At 43.7% G+C, this 22,698-nt stretch overlaps 1 protein-coding gene and 1 non-coding gene across 3 annotated transcripts; both read left to right on the top strand.

Annotated features, from left to right (window-relative positions):
- Positions 1 to 1,013: 1,013 nt before the first annotated feature.
- Positions 1,014 to 22,486, top strand: SARS1 (seryl-tRNA synthetase 1). Of its 2 annotated transcripts, XM_023742182.1 has the most exons (12): positions 1,042 to 1,244; positions 8,732 to 8,802; positions 12,350 to 12,430; positions 13,973 to 14,131; positions 15,123 to 15,266; positions 16,110 to 16,265; positions 18,938 to 19,159; positions 19,725 to 19,854; positions 20,136 to 20,293; positions 20,545 to 20,619; positions 21,342 to 21,471; positions 21,814 to 22,486. In XM_023742182.1, exons 1-12 carry the CDS (start codon positions 1,109 to 1,111, stop codon positions 21,969 to 21,971), a joined length of 1,620 nt encoding a protein of 539 aa, XP_023597950.1. In that variant the 5' UTR covers positions 1,042 to 1,108; the 3' UTR covers positions 21,972 to 22,486. The 2 variants fall into 2 exon arrangements, with proteins under 2 accessions (XP_004388091.1, XP_023597950.1); XM_004388034.1 differs by lacking the exon at positions 20,545 to 20,619 and having other exon boundaries at positions 1,014 to 1,244; positions 21,814 to 22,266.
- On the top strand, positions 20,672 to 20,776 carry LOC111822746 (U6 spliceosomal RNA). The gene has a single exon (XR_002825863.1). It is a non-coding gene; the product is annotated as a U6 spliceosomal RNA (small nuclear RNA).
- Positions 22,487 to 22,698: the final 212 nt, after the last annotated feature.

Genomic DNA, 22,698 nt, shown 5'->3' with positions numbered 1-22,698 from the left:
GTTTTCTTTGTTATGTTAATGAGAGCTTATCAGTGCAGGGTGTGTCCTAAACCTAATCACTTCTGAGTGATATAAAGAATAACATAGACCCAGAGACAAGCAAACAAGCAAGTACAGATCAGGAAGACATGCCACGTGAAGACTGCCAAAGAACCACAGAATACTGGGGCAACAGAGGCTGAAGGAGACAAGGTTACTTCCCCAGAGCTGACAGAGGGAAAGAGTCTTCCCCTAGAGCTGGTGCTCTGAATTCAGACTTCTGTCTAGTCTCTTAAACTGTGAGAAAATAAATTTTTGTTCTTTAAAGCTACCCCACTTATGGTATTTCTGTTACAGCGGCACTGAGAAACTAAGACAAGGGGTTTTCAAATACATCCAACACATGCTCTCAATACCTTGTACTGCCTTCAAATCTGCTAAATATTTTTCCCTTGGAAGAGCCTCCTCATGCCTCTCCCTAAAAGATTTCAACTGCACTTTTCCAACCCTGTGATCTTAGGGTTGGTAAAGGGACAACCTGACTTACCCAATAATCAGATTAAGAAAGGTATCCTAGTGCTGAGGGAGGAGAGCAGCATCTTGAGGTGAAGTAACCTGGGACTAAAATATGTTGCCATGCTCTTGTCTCAAGATGCAGAAGAGAGCAGAGGTTCAGGGAGGGTACCCAGACTTAGGACTCAACCTTGTAAGACGAAAACTGGAATCTATTGGACGCTGGCCTGTTTCCAAGGCAGGAATCAGGTTGGCAGGCCTCTGCCTAGCCTGTGACATGCCCTTCAGCATGAGGAGAAAACTGAGACACTCACACTTTCGTGGGGCGATCAGAGTCCTACAGAGAGCAACAGAGCTGGGGAAAGGGCACCGGTCGGCAACAAGGTCAGAAGCAGACAAGGATGGCCTGAGAAGCCCACGCCCGCCCACTTCTGCCGTCCCTCTGCGGCCCCGTCTCCAACACCAGCCGTGTCAGGCCGAGAGGGGGAGCCCGTGCGCTCCGGCCGCGCCTGCGCAGTAAGTGACGGGTCAGTGCGCAGGCGCAGTGCGTCGGTCACTGGCTGACTACTGCGGTACGATCCTCGCTTTCCTTTGCGTTGGCCCGGGAGAAGGAAAGATGGTGCTGGATCTGGATTTGTTTCGGGTGGATAAAGGAGGGGACCCAGCACTTATCCGAGAGACGCAGGAGAAGCGCTTCAAGGACCCAGGACTAGTGGACCAGCTGGTGAAGGCTGACAGCGAGTGGCGACGATGTAAGTACTGGGACGCATGGGGTACTCCTCTGATTCTAATCCCAATTTCATCTCTCATCTCATTACCGCTCTTGAAGCCACAGCTTCCACCCCTTGTCAGACCTTCTCCCAAGTTGCGGTGGTTCCGAGGCTCTCCCTTTACCCCAAAACACAAGCCGGGACCTTTCCACTTCTTCCTTTCGCCGGGGCCGTGCGCGGTCTCTTCCGCGCGTGCTCAGTGCGCGTCGCCGCTTCTGGGTCTGGGAAGAAGCATGGAGTATGCGCATCGAGAGCTGTCAAGCCATCCTGCCAGATGTGTAGTCAGAAAAAATCCCGGGCGGGAGGTTTGGAGTTTTTTTGTTCGTTTGTTTGTTTCTCCTTCTAACCCTCATCTTTCGTCACCTCAGGTATTTTTCTCATCTTCAGCAAAGGCAGAGTCTTCTTTTGTTTTCATAGGGTCAAAGGCTTCAGCCTGAGACTGGATCACATCTGCAACACAATAGGTTCACTCCACCCATATTGGAACCATTTGGGGACTTTGGAGGTCGCTCCTGGTTAAAAGCGTTGATCCCCGAGCTTTTGGGAAGGCCATCCCCCTGACCTATGGGCATACATTTAAGAATCAAGAGAAGCCTTTTCTGCAGTAGAGCAGACACACCGGGGCCGGGAGGGGCGGGGTTATAATGAGGCAAACAAAAGTTTGTAATTGAGACTGTTTATTTGTGATTTGTGGAAGTTCTCTGCAGAAGACATTGGGCTAGAGACTGGAACCGATCCGGGCATCTTTCATGAAGCTAAATAAAACCATAAAACAATTAGCTGAAGTGGTCACTGGTTGGCCCGATGTTGTCAAGGCCCATGTGATTCACTCTGTCTGATGCAATAGGTCTGCAAGTAGCCGAGAACCAAGTTTATGACACCACGCTGCAAAGACAGTCTCTGTCCAAGAGTGCAGTGGATTTCTTTTAGGAAAATTGATTTTCCTAAATTTATAAGGATGGTGGGTGCCAAGAGAGTATTGGTTTGACTTGGGTTGCCCGCTGATTCTGTGTGTCTCAGTCACTCTAATGTGGTAGTTTAATTGTGAGATCCAGCATTTGAATCTGAGGTTTTAAATGGCAATGAAATTAAATTTTGCCACATTTTATGTCTAGGAAAAAACTGGACTGGGCACTGTGTTACTGAACTAGAAGTCGGGAATATCAGATTATTATTATTATTTTTGATCAGTCCAGCCATTAGCCAGCAACTGAATGACTTTGAATGTATTAGTTAATTCTTGTGCCTTTATCTAACAAGTGGACATGTGGTGAGGAGGAGGAGTTCGTTGGGGACAAGGATTGTGTTTTGTTAATCTGTATATCCCCAGTACTTAGCAAAGCATCTGGTCCTTGGTAAGGGCTTGATAAAGGTTTGTTGAATGCATGAATATCTTCTGTGTTCAGAGTACTTTGCTCTTTGTGAAAAGCAGTTTGTGTGCTTTATTTTCAGTGCATCTATTAATTTTATTCTTGTACTTGACAGTCCTTACTACTATTTTCTTTGCATCCAAAGGGAGTTCATAATTTTTCCCAAGTCACTGGCTGCCCAAGTGAAACACTGGGAGATCTTGTATCGAGGTTCTTTTACATCTGAACCTCAGATCAGAAGATGGGGTTCTTCTACCAATGGCTACAACAGGGACTTGTAACTCAGGGCCACATTAAGAGCTCAGAGCATGCTCTCTGACTGAAGACACAGCGAACTTCACAAGGCCCTCCATTACAACACACCTATTTGTCTGCCTGTAGACTTCCAAAGTGCCACTAGGGCTCCGTGTAGAACACATGAGTCTGATAGAACACCACGTTGGAGTTCACCACAACTCTTCTTTACTCCAGGGTTTGGAACTATGATATCTTCTTCTTGAAGTAGGATAATGAAACCACGTTTGAAGATATGGTAAATTTTGTCTTGATTCTATTTCCAAAGCTGCTAGATTTCCACATATCTTGAAATCTGCTACCAACCACAGGAATTCTGTCCTCCCCCAAAAAGTGCTATCTTGAATGAGATTTCTCTTAAATATCGATTGAAATTGTTTCTTCCTCTTAACCCTACTGCCCGTTCCTTAAGGCAAACTGTGATTGTTGACCTCTGCAGTTGGAAGCCAGCTTTTCTAAGTGCTTGCAGTCTCACCCCAGTCCTGTTCAGTGCGAGGCCACATCCCAGGGCTTGTGACCTTTCTGGAAGGCAAATCTAAGTCATTTCACTTCCAGGATTCAGTCTGTGAGCGCTCATACCTTAGAGCAGCGCTGTCCAATGGAAATACAATGCGAGCTACATATGTAATTGTAAATTTTCTTGTAGCCACTTTTTAAAAGTAAAGAGAAACACATCAAATTAATTTTAGTAATATATTTTATTTAACCCAGTATATCAAAAAAATGTATTTTCAATATGTGGTAAAATATTGAGCTATTTTACATTTTTTTTGGTACAAGTCTTCAAAATCAGTGTATATGTATTTTACATTTACAGCACCTGTCAATTTAGACTAGCCACGTTTCAAATGCTTCATAACCATATGTGGCTAGTGGCTATCATGTTAGACCGTGCAGGCTTTCAGCATAAAAATCCAGTCTTTTTGACATGATGTGCAAAGTTTCCCACACCTTCCTAGCCTCATCTTCCGCCACTCTTTCGCATAGGCCCTTCTGTCTTTATTCTAGCCTTGTTATGCTACTTGTTATACTCTTTCACACTTCAGTGCCTGCTGCCTCTTCCTGGAATATTCCTTATAAGGGTGCTGCCTCCATTTCCATCAACCCTCTTCCCCGCCCATCTGTTCCCATACCACTACCTCATTTGTTCAGTGCTCTCCATATGTTAGAAACCATGGTGGTACAACCATTAAGTGCTGTAATGGCGATTCGAACCCACCAAGCCACTCCATGGGAGAAAGACCTGGCCATCTGCTTCTGTAAAGATTACAGCCAAGAAAACCCTGTGAGGAAGTTCTGCTCTAATGCACGGGGTTGCTAGATGTTGGAGTCAACTCAGCGGCACCCAACAACAGGAGCTCCATATGTTATCTCATATATCTCTGATATGGAACTTACACTGTGTTTATATACATTGTCCCACCCTTTTTTCTTTTCTTTTTTTTAAGATACTGTAAAAATGGCATAGGGGTACCCTCTGACCTCCTCTAACTTCACAAGGGGGAAGGAGAATCAAGATCAACAGCCCAAGGCTGATTCTTATGAGGCGGAGGTCAGACATGCCTCCTCTCTCCACCATGTTTACTAATTCCGACACCAACCATCCCTCCCACGGCACTCTCTCCTTCTCTGCTGCGTTAGGCAATTCATTGCAATGGACACACAACTCACAGAAAATACTCATGATTATGGAGTTTATTAGAGAAGTAACAGGTTACAGTTCAGACTCAGGAACACTCAAGAATACAGTTCTTCCATCAGGACAGCCTCTTTCCAACCATACTCGCAGACCGCCTCTCCCTGGCCCTAAGCCTCTGCCCAGAGGCACTCAGCTTTCTCACTCCCTGGGCCAGGAAGCCCACCATGCTGTCTCCTGCTGCCAAGTCTGCTGCCACCTCTTCTCACTGTCTTCAGGGTTACAGCTCGCTCTCTGTCTCAGTCTCCTGCTTCTGGGAGCTTCTGGGCACAGAGATCCCAGGTCCAAAGAACGTGCTTGCTGCTGGCTATTCTTCCTTGGTGGTAGTGGGGTCTTCTTCCCACCTCTGGGGTTGCTCATTTCACGCCCAGCAGAATGGCAAAACTGACCAATCCCTTTGGTGGGCCACAATTACTGTATCACACAGTCCCACCCAGTCACTTGGGTGAGAGTTACAAGACCATGGCTAAAAAGGCCACACCAAAGTGATCCATGGCACTGCAGATATGGATAAGTGCGCAAATCTTAATGTACAAATTGATGAATTTTAAAAAAGACACCCATGTAACCACCACCTAGATCAAGATCTAAGACATTTGTAGTACGCCAGCAGGCTCCCTCAGGGTCCCCTCCTAGTCATTCTCCCTCCAAAGATAACCGTATTCTGGCCTCTATCACCATAAATTACTTTTGCCTGATTTTGAACTTCATGCAAATGGACTTATATGTAGTTTTATATATGACTTCTTTCTCTTAACATTATGTCTGTAAGATTCATCCATATTGTTGTGTGTAGTGTAGTTAGTTCGTTTTCATTGTTGTACAGTACTCTGCTATGTAAATATACCAATCAGTTCCCTTGTTGATGGACATTTGGGTTGTTACCAGTTTGAGGGTGTTATAAATGAGCTACTGTTAACACTCTTGTATGTCTTTTGCTAAACATAAACACTCATTTCTGCTGAGTATAAACCCAAGAGTAGAATTGCTGGGTCATAGGGTAGGCACATGTTTAGATTTAGTAGATATTGCCAAATAGTTTCCCAAAGTGGTTGTATCAATTGATACTCCCACCAGCAATGTGTAAGAGTTCTGGTTTCTCTAAATTCTTGCCAGTGCTTCGTATTGGCAGTCCTTGTAATTTTAGCCATCCTGGCGGTATCTCATTGTGGTTTTAATTTGCATTTTTCGATGACTAAAGATATTGGGCACCTCTTCATATGCTTACTGGCATTGGGACAGCCTATTTTGAGAATTGGCTGTTCAAACCTTTTGCCTAATTTTTATTTGATTTTCATTTTCTGACTGATTTGTAGGAGTTCTTTATATATTCTGGATATAAGATGTGTGTCAGATACATATACAGATGCAGATACACATCTTGTCCCAGTCTGTAACTTGCCTTTTCACTCTTTTGATGAATTAAAGTTCTTAATTTTAATGAAGTCTAATTTAATAAAATTTAATTTATTGATCTTTTATAATTTGTGCTTCTCATGTTCTGTTTAAGAAATCCTTTTGTATCCCAAGGTCCTGAAGAGATTCTCCTGTTTTTTCTTCTGGAAGTTTTATTACTTTACCTTTCACATTTAAGTCTGTCATTGATCTCACATTAGTTTTGATGTATGGTGTGAGATAGGGATTGGAGTTAATTTTTTTAATATGGAGATTCAATTGTTCATGATAAAAATGCAGCAAACTAGGAATAGAAGAGAACTTTCTTAATCTGATAACAGTATTTACCAAAAACTCCATAGCTACCATCATTCTTAATGATGAAATATTGAATATTTCCCCCCTGAAGTTGGGAACAAGATGAGGATGTTCAGTATCACCACTTCTATTCAGTATTGTGCTGGAGGTTCTAGACAGTATATATAAATTCTATCTTAATTACCTAGTGCTGCCATAACAAAATACCACAAGTGGCTGGCTTTCAAAAACTGAAATTTATTTCCTCAAAGTTCTGGAAGCCAAAAGTTCAAATTCAGGACATTAACAGAGTTAGACACTCTCTCTCTGTTGCCTGTTAGGGAAGATCCTTGTTTCTTTTAGCTTCTGTAGCGTTCTGTGGTTCTTAACAGTCTTTGGCTGCTTGTAAATGTATCTTCACATGGCACCTGTTTCCCTGTGTGTGTGTATGTGTCTCCCCATGTCCGTTTTCTGTTTTTATAAGACTTCATTCTGAAGGGATTAGGTTTAGGACCCACCCACCATACTTCAGTATGGTTTCATTAACAGAACACAAGAGAACCTCTGTTTCTAAACAGTGTTTTATTTACAGGTACAGGGGTTAGGACTGCAGCATATCTTTTGGGGGGACACAATTCATAACATAAGACAAGAAAAAGAGAAGATTGGAAAGGAAGAAGTGAAAGTGTCATTATATGCAGATAACTTGATTGTGTTTGCGGAATCTGAACTATTAAAAATAAATTTAGCAAGATTACTAGGTACAAGTCAATATACAGAATCGGTATTTTATGTATAAGTAACAATTAAAAAGCATCAGATACCTTGAATAAAATTAACAAATGATGTTCAAGACCCGTGTACTGAAAACTTCAAAACATTGCTGAGAGAAATAATGAATACCTAAATAAATGCAGGAGTATACTATATTCAGTGACTGAAACATTCAGCATTGTTATAATATTGTTTTTTAATTGTCTATTTCATTGTCTTATTTTCTTTCATATACCCAACACCCGGCACAGTACCTTGTAGACAGAAAGGGCTCAATAGGTTTTTTTAAACTTTTAATTATAGATTCACAGGAAGTTGCAGAAATAGTACAGAGAGGCCCTGTGTACCTTTCACTCAGTTTCCCCAATGGTAACATCTTACATGACTGAGGTACAATATCTAAACCAAGAAATTGACTTTGCTGCAATCCACAGACCTTATTCAGATTTCACCTGTTTTACATGCATTGACTTGTGTGTGTGCACAATTTTATCATGTGTAGATTTGTGCAGCCACCACCACAATCAAGATACAGAACTATTCCATCACCACAAAGATCCCTCTTGCTAACCCTTTATAGTCACAAAAATGTAACCATTTTTACCATAGAGATGTAGCAACCAAGTTCATGGGAATATAAACGTGACTGTCCTCTTTCTAGATTTGAGTGCACACCACATAATTTCTCTAAATAAGTTTTAATTTACTAAGGTTACAGCTACTTGAGTATTTTCCTTTTCCTTTCCCTTCGTCCATCTAACTCCTGGTAACCACCAGTCTGTCCTCCATCTCCATAATTTTTTCAGTGTGAATACATGAATGAGAAGGTAGCTACATTATCTCGTGTTGAAGTTTAGTTAAAGAGCTATCAAAGAGGGAAACTGATTGGCTGACTAAGAGCAGCCTGAGAGAGTAGCTGTATCTAGGGGATTTCTCATTTCTAGTCATCAGTTTTATCTGTCAGAGGATTGATTTTTACCATGTTGCCCTTAATGCTTAGATTCAAGAGGTCCAATTTTGCTAATCAGAGTTATAAGAGACCGATGAACCACAATACCGATATGGTAATTTGGGCCAGAATGCCCATGTTGGCTGATCAGTGAACTGTCTTTCACAATGGAAACTAAATTATTCTCAAAGCTGGGGGATGAGCCTTGTGTCAGAGCAAAGGAAATAACATTATGTAACCATTTTTAGCATAGAGATGTAGCAACCAAGTTCATGGGAATAGAAACATGACTGCCTTCTTCCAGTGCATAGCAAGTAGTTTCTCTAAATGAGTTTTAATATAATTGGGCAGGTTACAGTTACAGTATTTCCCAGGTTCCTCAGCTTTCTCCTATTAGCATGTGTTACTCTGTCTACATTGGTATCCTCCAGGTTTTGTTGCTTCTTAATTTCAGTCTCAGAGTGGCCTTTTCCTTGTCACGGGACGTGGATACCCTAGTATATCCATCAATATATGCCAACTAAATTTGAGACTCTAAAGCTCTAAGATTTCACAACTTCATAAGGCAGATCTTTTAGCCCTACCTGTGTTTTGGCCTTGAGCTGAGGTTATAACTAAGGAGCCATAATTAAGAGGTGGGAGTATCTTGATTGTATGCATTTCTTTGATATACTCTTGGATTCTTTATTCCCAGGCAGATTTCGGGCAGACAACTTGAACAAGCTGAAGAATCTATGCAGCAAGACAATCGGAGAGAAGATGAAGGTAAGAACTTGGTAATGGCCAGTTGAGAGCTTGAGCAGAGGTAGTTGATCTTGTCCTTAACTAATATGCACATAATTTCTAATTGAGTGTCTGATTCTATGAGATTCTGAAGTTCTTACCCAAAAGAGAAGATTATTAAAGTAGAGAGAGAATGAAAGAAAGAACTAAGAGGTAGTTTCAGAGATTGGGGAGTCCATCTTCCGCCCTTCAGTGTTGTTCCCACACTAGTCATTTATTGTCTATTCTGTTCTTGTTATAGGAATATAGGTTCCACTAGTAACCCTTTCCATTTATTTCTTGCACTCTGCACATGGTGCCAGAAAGAGCAGATAATGGAGTCCAAATCCCACCTTGTCCTCCCGTTGCCTCTGTGACTTTAGGCAAAATGACAGTACTAACACTCACCTTACCAAAAAAACCCATTGCCATCAAGCCAATTCCAACTCATAGCAACCCTATAGGACAGAGTAGAATTGCCCCATAGGGTGTCCAAGGAGTGGCTGGTGGATTCAAACTGCCGACCTTTATGGTTTGCAGCTGAGTTCTTAGCCAGTGCACCACCACCGCTCCACAGTATAGAATAGTGAGAACTAAATTTTTTAAATGTAGAGAACCAAGCACAATGCCTAGAACACTGTAGTAACTCAGCAGTTGTATGACAATGGATGGTGAGCGTTCCTGGCCTTCATCCAGAAATCCTTCTGATGCCTGAAGAATGTTAAATGTCAGCTCAGCTTTTGCCTTAGTATCCAAAATAGTTCATCATTTCCACCTTTCTTCAAAAATACCTTTTTAACCCCTTAATCACTTTTTAAGAATATATTTAATGCAGCGTGCAGTCTGTATCATTTTTAAATTGTTAAGCTTGAAAATAAACAACAAAAAACTATCAACTTTTGGAACCTGAACCAGTAAAGAACGTAACAAAAAAGACTACCTTGGAATTGTAGCACCTTATACTTCACTTCTGCTTCCTGCTCTAATAGTCTGCATCCTGCTAATTGTATTTTGTTACACTTTCAGCTTGTGACTTACTGTGGAATTGATAATCATACAGTTTTCTTCCAGTAGGACTCCTGATGCTTAACCACTTGCATGTCAGAGGTCCCAGAATTATGCTAATTCTCACGTATACCCCTGCCTGTGTGTTCTTTGCAGCATATATATAGATAGTGCCAGTGGGTGTTTTTTGTAGCAAGAAGATGGGAGTGAGTGTTTTCGTTTGTTTTCTATACCACTCTTACACTGACTTTAATGCTAACCCTGCAGGGAATTCTCTTACTCACCATTGAAATAGTAGTAATGGTGCTTTAATTTGTATAGTACTTTCAAGTATTCAAGGAGCCCCCTTGGCACAGTGGTTAAGAGCTCGGCAGCTAACCAAAAGGTCGGCAGTTCAAATCCACCAGCTGCTCCTTGGAAACTCCATGGGGCAGTTCTCCTCTGTCCTGTGGGGTTGCTGTGAGTCAGAATTGACTTGACAGCAACGGGTTTGTTGGTTTGTTTGTTGTTTAAAGTATTCAAAGCCCTTTCGTATACATCTCATTTTGGTTTTGATCTTTCCTTCAAACCTGGAGTATAGGTAGTACATTTATCAGATAACAGAATAGGTTGAGGGAAATTAAGGGACTCTCCTAGAATCATACCACCTAAATTAGTTGCAGAGCGGGACTGTCAAGCAAGGGAGCCTCATAGATCCTTGCTACCATATGCCCACCTGCCTATAATATCATTACAAAAATCTTGAGATTTAGGCCATTTTTTTCTACCTCAGTATTTTGGTCTATGCTTGTTCTAGGCTCATTCTGATATGTTCAGACTTCTCCAACTTTTTAAGATGATTTTGCTCTGAGTTGCTGAAGGGTGTGAGTGAGGTTATGGTTAGAATCCTGACTCCTCACTTTGGCATATGAGAATGTATAATGGAGCCTAAAGGAGTTGAGTGCTTAACCCTTAGAAGAAGATTGAGTACTTTCTCATGACTCAGTTTTGTGCAGTGGGATATGAAGTAGTATAACATAATTGCCTATTGTATGTATAGAAAAAAAACCTTTAGGACATTGAACGTAGTTTCTACACATCATTCTTATTCGTAATAACAAAGCAGACACTAAATCATCTCAAATTATTTTTATACGAGTTTGGCTGAGGTCATATATCTTTTTGATTTAAGAATTTAACTCTTAAAATTATCTTCCCCATTGTTGTTGTTCTTTTGTTGCCATCTGGTTGATTCCAACTCATGGCAACCCCATGTGTTCAGAGTAGTCCTCAAGGCTGTGACCTTTTAGAAGCAGATCGCCAGGCCTGTCTTCTGAGGTGCCTCTGGGTGGATGCGAACCACCAACCTTTTAGTTAGTAGTCGAGCGCTTAACGGTTTGTACCACCCAGGGACTCCGTCTTCCCCATGGCTCTGTGCAAGGATTAGAGATGATGATTTGGCAAAATCTCACAAAGAAAGGTGAGGAGAGAAACTGGAGCAAAACCCTGGTTATACCCCTTTCATTTTGCCAAGTTGAAGTCCCTGGGTAGTGTAAACTGTTAACACGCTCACTGCTAACTGAGAGGCTGGAGGTTCGAGTCCTCCCAGAGGCACCTTGGAAGAAAGGCCTGGCAATCTACTTTTGAAAAACCAGCTATTGAAAACCCTGTGGAGCACAGTTCTACTCTGATACACATGAGGTTGCCATGAGTCAGAATCAATTCCACGGCAACTGGTAACTGGTTTACCAAGTTGCGTGGCTTGCTCCAAACTTAGTAACAGATTCTGTGACTTTTTTTCTCAAAAATTTTGTTTTCCTTGGCTCCCTCATTTTCCATCATCTGATCCGTTTCTTGTCCTTAGCCTCAGTGCTGAGATTTTTCTCAGCAAATAGACAAGGGTTCACACCCAGGCACTGCCTCCGCAGCTGTCTTGAGCCCGGGGCTACCTCTCCGGCAGCTTATAGTTCATTAGCATTTTCAAATGCATTCTCTCTTGATGCCCATGACTGTTGTATGTCCAGGGCAAGACATTATTCTTCTCATGGTCCTCATGATGTTAACTCTCTGACCCCAATAGGTTAATTGATTTGCCCAAGATTTTAAAAAAACTAGCAAGTGGCAGAACAGGGACGTGAAACTTTGGCTTCTGAGTTCAAGTCAGGTCTTGAAACTGGTTTGTTCAGGTTCAAACCACTGCTAAGAATTCGCATTTCCACCCCAGGTGTACTGAATCAGAATCTACATTGTAACAGATCGCCAGGTAATTCTTATGTATAATAAATTTTGAGACCCACTGCTCTGCTCATGGTTCTCAGAATTGGTCCCTAACCAGAAGCATCAGCATCAGCATCACCTGGGAATTTGTTAGAAATGCAGATTCTCAGCAGGGGTTCAAACCAGAACAAACCATTCTAAACCCGGCTTCTAATATACTGATTTTTCTCCCGCTTGTTTCATCTTTAGAGAAAAGTTCTATGTAGAAAGTTCTAAATTGGTGTGCACCGATACAGCTACGTCAGAGGTTTTCTTATATTTCATCGTGTTGGATTTCCTTTTCCTGCAGAAGAAGGAGCCAGTGGGAGATGATGAGTCCATTTCCGAGAATATGTTGAACCTCGATGACCTCACGGCAGACACTTTAACTGTAAGTTATTGTCCTTTGCTGGAGCATGCACATGGCTAGGCTGGGATTTCTGCTTTTTTGTCTTAACTGTTACACACGGCACTGTGGCATCCTCAGATTTCTGCAGCTTAGAATTGTCCCCACCTGCTCTTGTTGTATTCTATACTTGAGTATTTATGAGACAGAAGAGATGAAGTGGGAAAGTCAAGGATAGGAAGAAAAGAGGAACTGAATTGTGCTTGGCTCATATTGTCATGGAGCCCTGGTGGTGCCATGGTTAAGAGCTCAGCTGCTAACCGAAAGGTCAGCAGTTCAAGTCCACCAGCTGCTCCTTGGAAACCCTATAGGGCAGTTCTACTGTGTCCTGCAGGGGTCGCTATGAGTCAGAATCCACTCGGTGGCAGTGGATTTGGTCTTGTTTCTTATGTTGTTGTTGTTAGTTGATGTCAGTTCTGATTCATGGTCACCCCATGTGTCAGAGTGGAACTGCTCCATAGGATTTTCAAGGTTGTGACCTTTTGGAAGCAGATCACCAGGCCTGTTTTCTGAGGTACCTCTGGGTGGATTCAAACCACCAACCTTTTGGCTGGTAATCCAGCACTTAACCATTTGCACTGCCCAGGGACTCCTGCTTGGCTTATATAACTCCATTTTCTAGCCTTTATTTCACAAAGTCAAGGAATTTTTCAATTTACTGTAGTTCAGCAAAGTGGACCTACAGCAGTAATTTTCAAGTTTTGTAGTCACTGATCCCCATGTTGAAACCCTTAATACAAAATCATAGCAAGAGCATAAACACAAAAAAGCAAAGCTGCTGTGCTTGAAGGACTAGGTTGGGAGGGGCTCCACCTGGTAAGGGCACCCTTCCCACAGGAAAATCAGAACACAGTGTCAAACACCTGCAGTAAGGAATATAAAATAAGACTGAGACAAGGTCTCTTGCTCTTAATAAACTTATTATCTTCCTAGAAAAAAAAACAAGTGGCCATGGAGTAGGTTCTGACTCATGGCAACCCCATATGTGTCAGAGTAGAACTGTGCTCCTTAAGAGTTTTCAGTGACTGATTTTTTGGAAGTAGATCGCCAGGCCTTTCTTCCAGGTGCCTCTAGGTGGCCTCAAACTTCCAATTTTCAGTTAGCAGCCGAGCACATTAACCGTTTGCACCACCCAGGGACTCCTAATCTTCCTAGAGAGCAGTTAAATGTAGTATAGAGTAGTAAATTGGTTCAGTCAGGAAAATCAGAAGGTGCAAATTAAGGGAAAGTTCTCTTAAAAGAGCTATAGTATTAAGAACTCCTGGGATGTATAGGAACAGTAAGAGTGGCCAGAAATTTATCCATCTCTGTCTTATGCACCCCAAAGGAAAGTGCCGACAGATTTGTAGGACAAAACCATCTATATCCCTGTATGAAATAAATCTCAGTTCTTTGAAAGCCGTTTTCAGTTTTTAACATGATACCAAAAGGGTTGTCATTCGAGCACAACAGGGCAGCAGAACTGTATTCCTACTCTGTCCTTGCCTCCCTGAGTCCTGGCTACGAGCTTGGCCTTTTGCTCTGCAGAGCCTGAAAGTCTCTCAAATCAAAAAAGTCCGACTCCTTATCGATGAAGCCATCCTGAAATGTGATGCTGAGCGTATCAAGCTGGAAGGAGAGCGGTTTGAGAACCTCCGCGAGATTGGGAACCTTCTGCATCCCTCTGTGCCCATCAGTAACGACGAGGTAGGCGTCCAGGCCACAGCTGGCGGCTGCCTTACGTTGTCCTTGTTGCTGGGTCTCTGTTGGGAAGGGGCATGGGTGGGAGGAGAGCCATGAAACACTGACACTCTGTATAATAGGCCTTGTGTCATAGCAGGCTCTTTGTATATTCCCTCTGCCCACCAATTGAGAATTGACGGAGTCAGATCCTTGCCTGATTGGGAAGTAGCAAAAACAGCAGGTAGGAGGAGACTTCTGGCACAGAAATCTCTTCTAAATAGGGCTGCTGTCCTCCACTGCGTGTTGCCCATGGCAGCAGCAAGTCTTCTGGGAGGGATCTGCTAAATCAACCTAACCCTCTCACCCCCACCCTGCTGAGAAGCTGCAGGTTGAAGGGAAATCTGCATGATAAAAGTTTCCTGCTGAGCGGGAACCTCCCCCAGCACAAAGCTGCTCTGAGCCCAGCCTTTGTTCCCTGACATCCCAGCCAAGGCAGGGCCCATCTGTGCCTCTTTCATTCATTCCCTGGTGAACGTTAAACTTACTGCTGGCTGGGCTGTGCGAGAGGTGGGCTGGCCTAGCAGACTCAGAGGTCAGAGCCCTGAGCCCACCCTCACGTGGCCCCGGGACCAATGAGAGACAGGAAAAATAAAAAACCTGCATTCTCATCAGCACCCCAGGCGATGCCAATTGTCAGGGAAGGGTTGTCCTTGTGTAGGCCTTTTTAAGGAGCCATTTAAGGGGGTTAAAAAAAAAAAAAAAATACTACAGATCTCTTAGAAAATCATGTTTCTAATTTCTAGAATCCCTTCTCAGAGTTTCTAAATTATTATTTCTCTACTGACCATAAATTCTGCAGCAAATTCCCTTCCCTAGTGTCTGCACCTAATGACCAGAACCTAGTGTTTGAGTTAAGAGATAGCAGCACAAAGCTAGGTCCCTTGTTTCTTTGGAAAGGTGGAGGTTGTAGAAGTAAGAAACTGTATATCTTTCTCTCCTGGTCTTGTTTACTTAGGATGCAGACAACAAAGTAGAGAGGATTTGGGGTGATTGTACTGTCAGGAAGAAGTACTCTCACGTGGACCTGGTGGTGATGGTAGATGGCTTTGAAGGCGAAAAGGGAGCCGTGGTTGCTGGGAGTCGAGGGTATTTCCTAAAGGTAAGTGTTGGGAACCATTGGAGATAGGACTTTGAAGAAAGAGTTTTTTGGTTTTTTTTTTAATTTGCAGAAAAACATAACCTAGTTAAAGAGGCCCAGAGATCCACCAGTTATACTGCCTTTCTACTGCTGACTCATTGGCAATTAGATGCAGTTCTCTTTCTAGCAGAAGAGAGTGCCACTCAGTAATCCTACATGATGAAATTTAGGGATTCGATGGACCAAGCTTGTATTTATTGTCCAGTCTGTGCCAACCCCTGTGCTAGGCACTGAGCAAAAATGATGACTTGGATCCAGGTCTCTGCCTTTAAGGAGCTCAGTGCAATTAGACAATGAGACAAGTAATACAGAATCAGAATCCACTGTGGTAAGTGCTGTGGTATGAGTAGGTCCAGAGTGCTATGAGAACAGTTAGGTGGAGGCAACAAACCCAGATTAGCTGGGGCAGAGAGCAGATGAATTCAGAAGGATGTGGTAAAATAATAATTTTGGAAATACTGTACAGCTATACCCAGTAATGCTGTGCATATACAAATGAACCTAGTGTTTTAAGAATTAGTACATGAAAACTCTCCCATGCACCCTGGGTGTGTAATCCTTATCCCTTACTTTGGTATCTTACAGAGGATTCTCTTTACAATTGCCTAAATGATATCCTGGGCATTGGTGTTAAGAAAGAATCTCTTGAGTCAATTGTTGCAAGGAACTCCAGGGTCTTTGTTGGCCTCTGTGCCCTGGGTAGTCATACTCTGTTGCCCTGGTTGCCTCTGAGTGTAAGTTCTTGCAGATGAACATGATGGAAACAGAATGCGCTCACACTGTCCTGTGTCTCTGCTTCTCCAGGGGGTCCTGGTGTTCCTGGAGCAGGCACTCATCCAGTATGCCCTTCGCACCTTGGGAAGTCGAGGCTACACTCCCATATATACCCCCTTTTTCATGAGGAAGGAGGTCATGCAAGAAGTGGCACAGCTCAGCCAGTTTGATGAAGAACTTTATAAGGTGAGTAGCCTGGGGCCAAGTGGCAGGTTGACTTCTTCAGTTATGAAGCTTAGAGCAGCGCTGTCCAGCAGAACTCTGTGATGACGGAAATGTTCTGTATCTGTGGCTGTTGAACACTTAAGAGCCCTGGTGGTACAGTGGTTAAAGCGCTCGTCTGCTAACCAGAAGGTCGGCGATTTGAACCCACCAGCTACTCTGCAGGAGAAAGATGTGGCAGTCTGCTTCTGTGAAGATTTACAGCCTTGGAAACCCTATAAGGCAGTTCTACTCTGTCCTATAGGGTCACTATGAGTTGGAATCGACTTGACAGCAGTGGGTATTGAGCACTTAAAATGTGGCCAGTGCAACTGAAGAACTAAATTTTTCCTTTTAATTAATTTAAATAGCCACATGTGGCTAGTGGCTACCGTACTGGCCACATACAGGGCCTATTTATCTCTTCCCAGTAATCTGTATGATTTATCTGGAGTATACTTTCATACCAGGTGCTAAAAAAAGCTCATTAGGTGCTTGGCAAAACCAAATTACAGAAGTAGCACTAGGTCATGTCTTTCTACCCCTGACCCCAGATTGAAAGCATCCTCAGGGCAAGACATACTTTTCCTTAGCTTACAGTTCGTGCTCCGTCTCAACCATGGACCATCTCAGGGAGATCCAGAGGGTTCAAACCGAGGTTCAGAATGTCATTCTGATCAGCTGGCTTTGACACCAACTGTAGCAGCCCCAGTCTGTGTCCAGCACTTAGAATTTCTAGAATGTCTCTGCCAACAGCTGTCCATCACAGCTCAGTCCACTTCTCACTTGTCCCTCTCCTTCAAGATTGTCAGAAGCAGGGGACTTTGGGCTCATCTAATTTATCTTATGTAGGAGATAAGTTTAATATTTATAGTCTTCTTCCCACTGGGTCTTGTTGATGAGTTCAAAGTTATTGTTTTGATTCAAGATGCAGTGGGAAACAAAATGCTCTCTCTTTAAACCCCGAGCATTGGTACAGCCTTGGTATCCCCCCATCTTCTGATGAGGGAAAGAATATGTCCAGGTATGAACTGAAATCTGTTTTACCTTCTTCTCTTTTTTCTAATTTCAACCTTCAAGATTAGATAATCACTAACAACTTTAAGAAGTACCCAGTGCAGGCAATACTAGAGAAAAATATGGAGGATTGTGGGAAATATTAGGTAGCCGATGATTGTGTTTCCTGCATCTTCCATCTCTTATCCAGATGCTTCTTGGATTCACAGACAGAGAGAATCACAGGTCTCAATAGTGAAGACTTTTGGCTGGCGCTCTTTGCCTAATATGTTGTTAAGTGCTATTGAGTTGATTCTGACTCGTAGTGACTCCATGTGACAGAGGAGAACTGCCCCGTAGGGTTTTCCAGACTGTAATCTTTACAGGAGCAGATAGCCAGGTCTTTCTCCCACAGAGCCTCTGGGTGGATTCAAATTGGGTTAGCAGCCAAGCACTTATGCGCCACCAGTGCTCCTTCTTCCCTAAGTTTATTCATCCTCCGGAGCAGCACTATCCAATAGAACTTTATGCAATGATGAAGATATTCTGTATCTACGCTATCGAGTACAGCAGCCACCAGCCTCGTGTGCCTGTTGAGCGCTTGAGATGTGGTTAGTGCAACTGAGGAACTAAATTTTTAATTTGATTTACTTTTAATTAACGTCAATTTAAATAGCCATGTGTGGCTAGTGGCTACTCTATTAGACTGCACAGTTCTAGAGTTTTTCTGTGTTGTATGTGAATAGCCTGATGAGGGGCTGAATTCCTACTATCAGGTAGCAGAGTAGCTTTCTAGGTCCCCAAACTCTGACCCAGAGAAAATTTTGTCCCCCCCACCTTTTTTTTTTAATTGAAGTAATGTAACCAACACAGAAAAATTGAAAATGTGTTATCCTGACAACAATTGCCATTTTTTAATATTCTCTTTAGGACTTTTGTCATATGTATATCCTTTCCATATACTTAATAATCACAATGTATATATAATTTCATAGGTTGCCTTTTTATTTAGCTATATGAAAAGCATTTTTCTGTGTTACTACATGGTCTTCATAGTCATCATTTTTAATGGGTATAAGACAGTCAGCTCTTCCTTTGTTGAATATTTAGGGTCTTTTTTGCTATAAATAAATGTTACAATGAACTTTTTCCTGTCTGTAACTTTTTGAAAAAAATTGCATTATTTTCTTTGGCCATACACCAAAGTGCATTCTTTAAGGATTTTAACTGCTAAGACTAGCCCATAAGCACCAAGAAAACAGGGACTGTATCTCTTTTTGCCCAGCATTGGCAAAAAGACCTGGCACATAGTAAGTGCTCCACAAACATTTGTAAGTGGACTTATTTATATTGCTAGCAGCACAGCTTTTGTTGCATGCCTGCCAGCATCAGCCATAATATGTTATTTTTTAATGTTTTGTTTATTAGATCAGTAAAAAGTACTATCTGTTTAATCTGCATTTCTTTGATCTCTTATCAGGGACCCCACGTTGGGCTGACCCACTCCATCCCTTGTCTTTTTAGTGTCCCCTCCCCACTCCCAGGCAGGGATTAAAGAAAATTCTTCCTGACCCATCACTTGTACCGCTGTGGCGTCTTGTTTTAGCTGAGCGAGGTCTTCCTCCCTGGCTCTCAACTACTAAAGGTCCCTCCTCCAACAGGTGATTGGCAAAGGCAGTGAGAAGTCCGATGACAACTCCTATGACGAGAAATACCTGATTGCCACCTCAGAGCAGCCCATTGCTGCTCTCCACCGGGACGAGTGGCTGCGTCCAGAGGATCTGCCCATCAAGTATGCTGGCCTGTCCACCTGCTTTCGTCAGGAGGTCGGCTCCCATGGCCGAGACACCCGTGGCATCTTTCGAGTCCATCAGTTTGAAAAGGTGAGCAGATAGTCAGGGTCAGGAGCAGGAACCTTCAATGTAGCTGTCAGGGTGGTTAGAGGAAAGGCAGATCTGTGTTGCTCAGGCCCACCCTAGCTCCAGTGCTTCCTCTGGTTGCCTGCATCTGTGTTTCTGGGGAGAAGCCTGAGAAGCGTATGGTGGAGTGGCTGTGAGCACAGACTCAGAGCAGGCTGTCTGAGTTCAAATGCCAACTCCACCATTTACCAGCTGTGTGACCTTGAACAAGTTGCTTAACCTCTCTGTGCTCGGTTTCCTCCTCTGTAAAATGAGAATAATATTAGTACCTATCCTACTAGACCTGCTTTGAGGATTAAACTAGTTATACATGTAAAACACTTAGAACAGTACCTGGTGTGTATAAGGTAAGCTATCTGTATGTTGTCATTGTTGTTGCAGTCCCAGTCTAGCCCAGCACCAACCTCTCTTGTGGGGGGCCCCAGCCTCGCGTGCCTCCCAGGGCTGTAGGAGTAGGTTTTCACTGCCAGGATGTCTCCCACCCTACACCCTGTACCACTGTCACTGTCTCTTGGGTCCCTCTCTGCAGATTGAACAGTTTATCTACTCGTCACCGCATGACAACAAGTCATGGGAGATGTTTGATGAGATGATTACCATTGCAGAGGAGTTCTACCAGTCTTTGGAGATTCCTTACCACATTGTGAATATTGTCTCAGGTAGGAGACCCGTCATCTTCCCTGCCTCCCTCTCCTGTATCCCACAAACAACACCCTCACCCGCTGTGCGGCCACACAAAGAAATAGCTCACAATCCAGCTAATCACCTACATTAATTAAAATATCACACTCTTCTCACCTGGGAGTGTTTGGTGATAATATCTGGGCGTGATCTCACTTCTGGGGTAGCATATGAATTAAATAAGCCTTTGGGCTTACTGAAGGTTAGCCTTCTGAAACACCATCCCTCCTTTATGAATTCTGGGGGCTTTTCCTCACAGGTTCTCTGAATCATGCCGCCAGCAAGAAGCTTGACCTGGAGGCCTGGTTTCCGGGCTCTGGAGCCTTCCGAGAGTTGGTCTCCTGTTCTAACTGCACGGACTATCAGGCTCGCCGGCTCCGAATCCGATACGGGCAGACCAAGAAGATGATGGACAAGGTAGAGGGCCCCAGGGCGACAGGAAGCACGCCTTCAGTACAGGGTGGCTCCATCTGAAGTCTCAGCCCTTGGAGTACAAGAGAGGCCCCCAGCACCATGGGAAAATCAGAGCTTCTCAGTCTAGGCCAAAAAAGGGAATCCCAAAATGACTTCTACTGAGTCAGGATTGGGCTCTACAAACCTGAATCTAGCTCTATTCTACAAGGTAATTCTAGCTTTTTCCTTTGGGGCTTTGTTTCCCTCAGTTCCAGAGAAAGAATAATCCCCATTTACCTACACAGAACCAATCGGAGGCAATGCCTTCCCTCTTCTCCTCACCCAATAAGGCCTATAAACTTATCTCCTAAAACCCAATTTTCAGGCCCTAATCTTTTCTGGTGCTCACTTCGGCAGCAGTATCCTAAAATTGGAATGATACAGAGAAGATTAGCATGGCCCTTGCGCAAGGATGACACGCAAATTCGTGAAGCGTTCCATATTTTTAGGAGCCCTGGTGGTGCAGGGGTTAAGCACTCAGCTGCTAACTGAAAGATCAGCAGTTTGAACCCACCAGCCCTCTCCAGGGGAGAAAGATGCGGCAATGTGCGTCTGTAAAGATTTACAACCCTGGAAACCCCATAGGACAGTTCTACCCTGTCCTGTAGGGTCACCATGAGTTGGAATCGACTGGACAGCAGTGGGTTTGGTTTGTCTTTTATTTTTTTAACTCTTCCAAGTCAAGAGCTTTACAGGGTTAAAAGTAGAAGCCACAGTGGTGATGTCTTCCTTCCCTCAAAGGGACTGTTGCCTAATTGGACACAACTCTCCTCGAAATACTGGGACAAACCACTTCTCATTCATGGAGACATGAGGAGTCTTCCTGGAGTTATCTAATAGGCAATAAATACCAAACAAAATTCAGGTTTAGAAAAGAAGCGTTAATGAGTAGAACCCATTGTTTTGGTTTGGACAGTTGCATTTCTGGCTCTGAGTAGGTGGTTACTGATCATCAGTAAGACCAGCTAGGAGTTGAGTTTCAGCTGCTCCCCTGGGGCCTCTCTCTTCCCAGGTGGAGTTTGTTCATATGCTCAACGCTACCATGTGTGCCACTACTCGTACCATCTGCGCCATCCTGGAGAACTACCAGACGGAGAAGGGCATCATTGTGCCTGAGAAATTGAAGGAGTTCATGCCGCCAGGTAAGACTCCCTGCCCAGCTCACCTTCCTCCCACCTTTTAGCCTCACACTCTTCTGAATAGCTGGCTCCTTTCAGAAAACCCGGAGTTTTCTTGTTCAAACCCACTCCCCAGCACTCTGCCTGTCCCCTGGAGCTGGGCAGGTCAGGGGGCATGGTTGAGGACGTAGCCAGTAAATGCAGCTAGAATTCACAGTAAGGAAGAAAAGTATAAATGGAACGGGTAGCCATCATGGGCACCCCTTTGTTTAAGGGGATCGTTGTCTTCCTGCACTCTCCTCAGAGGTCCTGAGGCTCTGACTCCCTGAGAAACAGTAGGTCATCTGGTTGGCTCTTCCCTCCCAGGTCTCCAAGAACTGATCCCCTTTGTGAAGCCTGCGCCCATTGACCAGGAGCCATCAAAGAAGCAGAAGAAGCAGCATGAGGGCAGCAAAAAGAAAGTGGCAGCGGGAGACGTCGCCCTGGAAGGCCGGCTGCAGAACATGGGGGTCACCGATGCCTGAACATTCCTTCCACCCAGTTCTCCAGGCTTTTCATTTCTGTCAGCTGGGATCTCAGAGCCTGCCCAAGGGCAGGGAAGCCAAGTACCCACTCATTGCCCTGCCCCATCTGACTGCATAGCTAAGGGGAACAGCCTGCGATCTACAGCACAGATGTTCCCATCTCTTCGCATGGGCATAGGATGTAATCACTGATGACTGATGAAGCCATGTAATAAAGCATCTCTGGGGAAGGCTTAGTACTCTTCCTCAGTCTTTTTCCCAGGGCTTTAACCCTGGTTCTGCCAAGTCTTCCTGAGGCCTTACTGATTTCTGCTCCTCCTTCCAAATAAGGCTCTTCTGTTTTGCAAGTCAGAGAGCCTTTGAGAAGGTAGGTTTTGAAAGCAGGGGTAGATTTAGTAAAGGCTCGGGGGAAAGTGAACATCTCAGGTTTTATATACACAGGCTTGCAGGACAAGGGCCAGCATCTCCTTTGTAAATTTGCTCCTGCCAAAAAGCAGTGAGATAGGACAGTTTTATTGTTGTGTGCCGTTGAGTCTATTCTGACTCATAGTGACCATGTAGGACAGAGTAAAAGTGCTCCATAGGGTTTCCTAGGTTGTAATCTTTGTGGGAGCAGATCGCCGGGTCTTTTTTCCTACTGCCAGCCTTTCGCTTACCAGCTGAGCTCCGAACCGTTGTACCAACAGGGCTCCTAGGACCAGCTTAGGGACCAGAATTGATGTGAGAA

This window comes from Trichechus manatus, unplaced genomic scaffold, assembly GCF_000243295.1.
Source record: "Trichechus manatus latirostris isolate Lorelei unplaced genomic scaffold, TriManLat1.0 scaffold00204, whole genome shotgun sequence".
In the NCBI taxonomy this organism is placed as follows: Eukaryota; Metazoa; Chordata; class Mammalia; order Sirenia; family Trichechidae; genus Trichechus; species Trichechus manatus.
Note: the sequence above shows the minus strand (reverse complement) of the source record. Positions and strands in the feature narration are given on the sequence as shown.

Bases quoted from the DNA above. Each gene is read 5' to 3' on its own strand.
- SARS1 (XM_023742182.1), top strand. From the start codon at position 1,109: ATGGTGCTGGATCTGGATTTGTTTCGGGTGGATAAAGGAGGGGACCCA. The intron at 15,267-16,109 runs GTAAGTGTTGGG...CTGCTTCTCCAG, and splicing joins GTCGAGGGTATTTCCTAAAG to GGGGTCCTGGTGTTCCTGGA. The intron at 16,266-18,937 runs GTGAGTAGCCTG...CTCCTCCAACAG, and splicing joins TTGATGAAGAACTTTATAAG to GTGATTGGCAAAGGCAGTGA.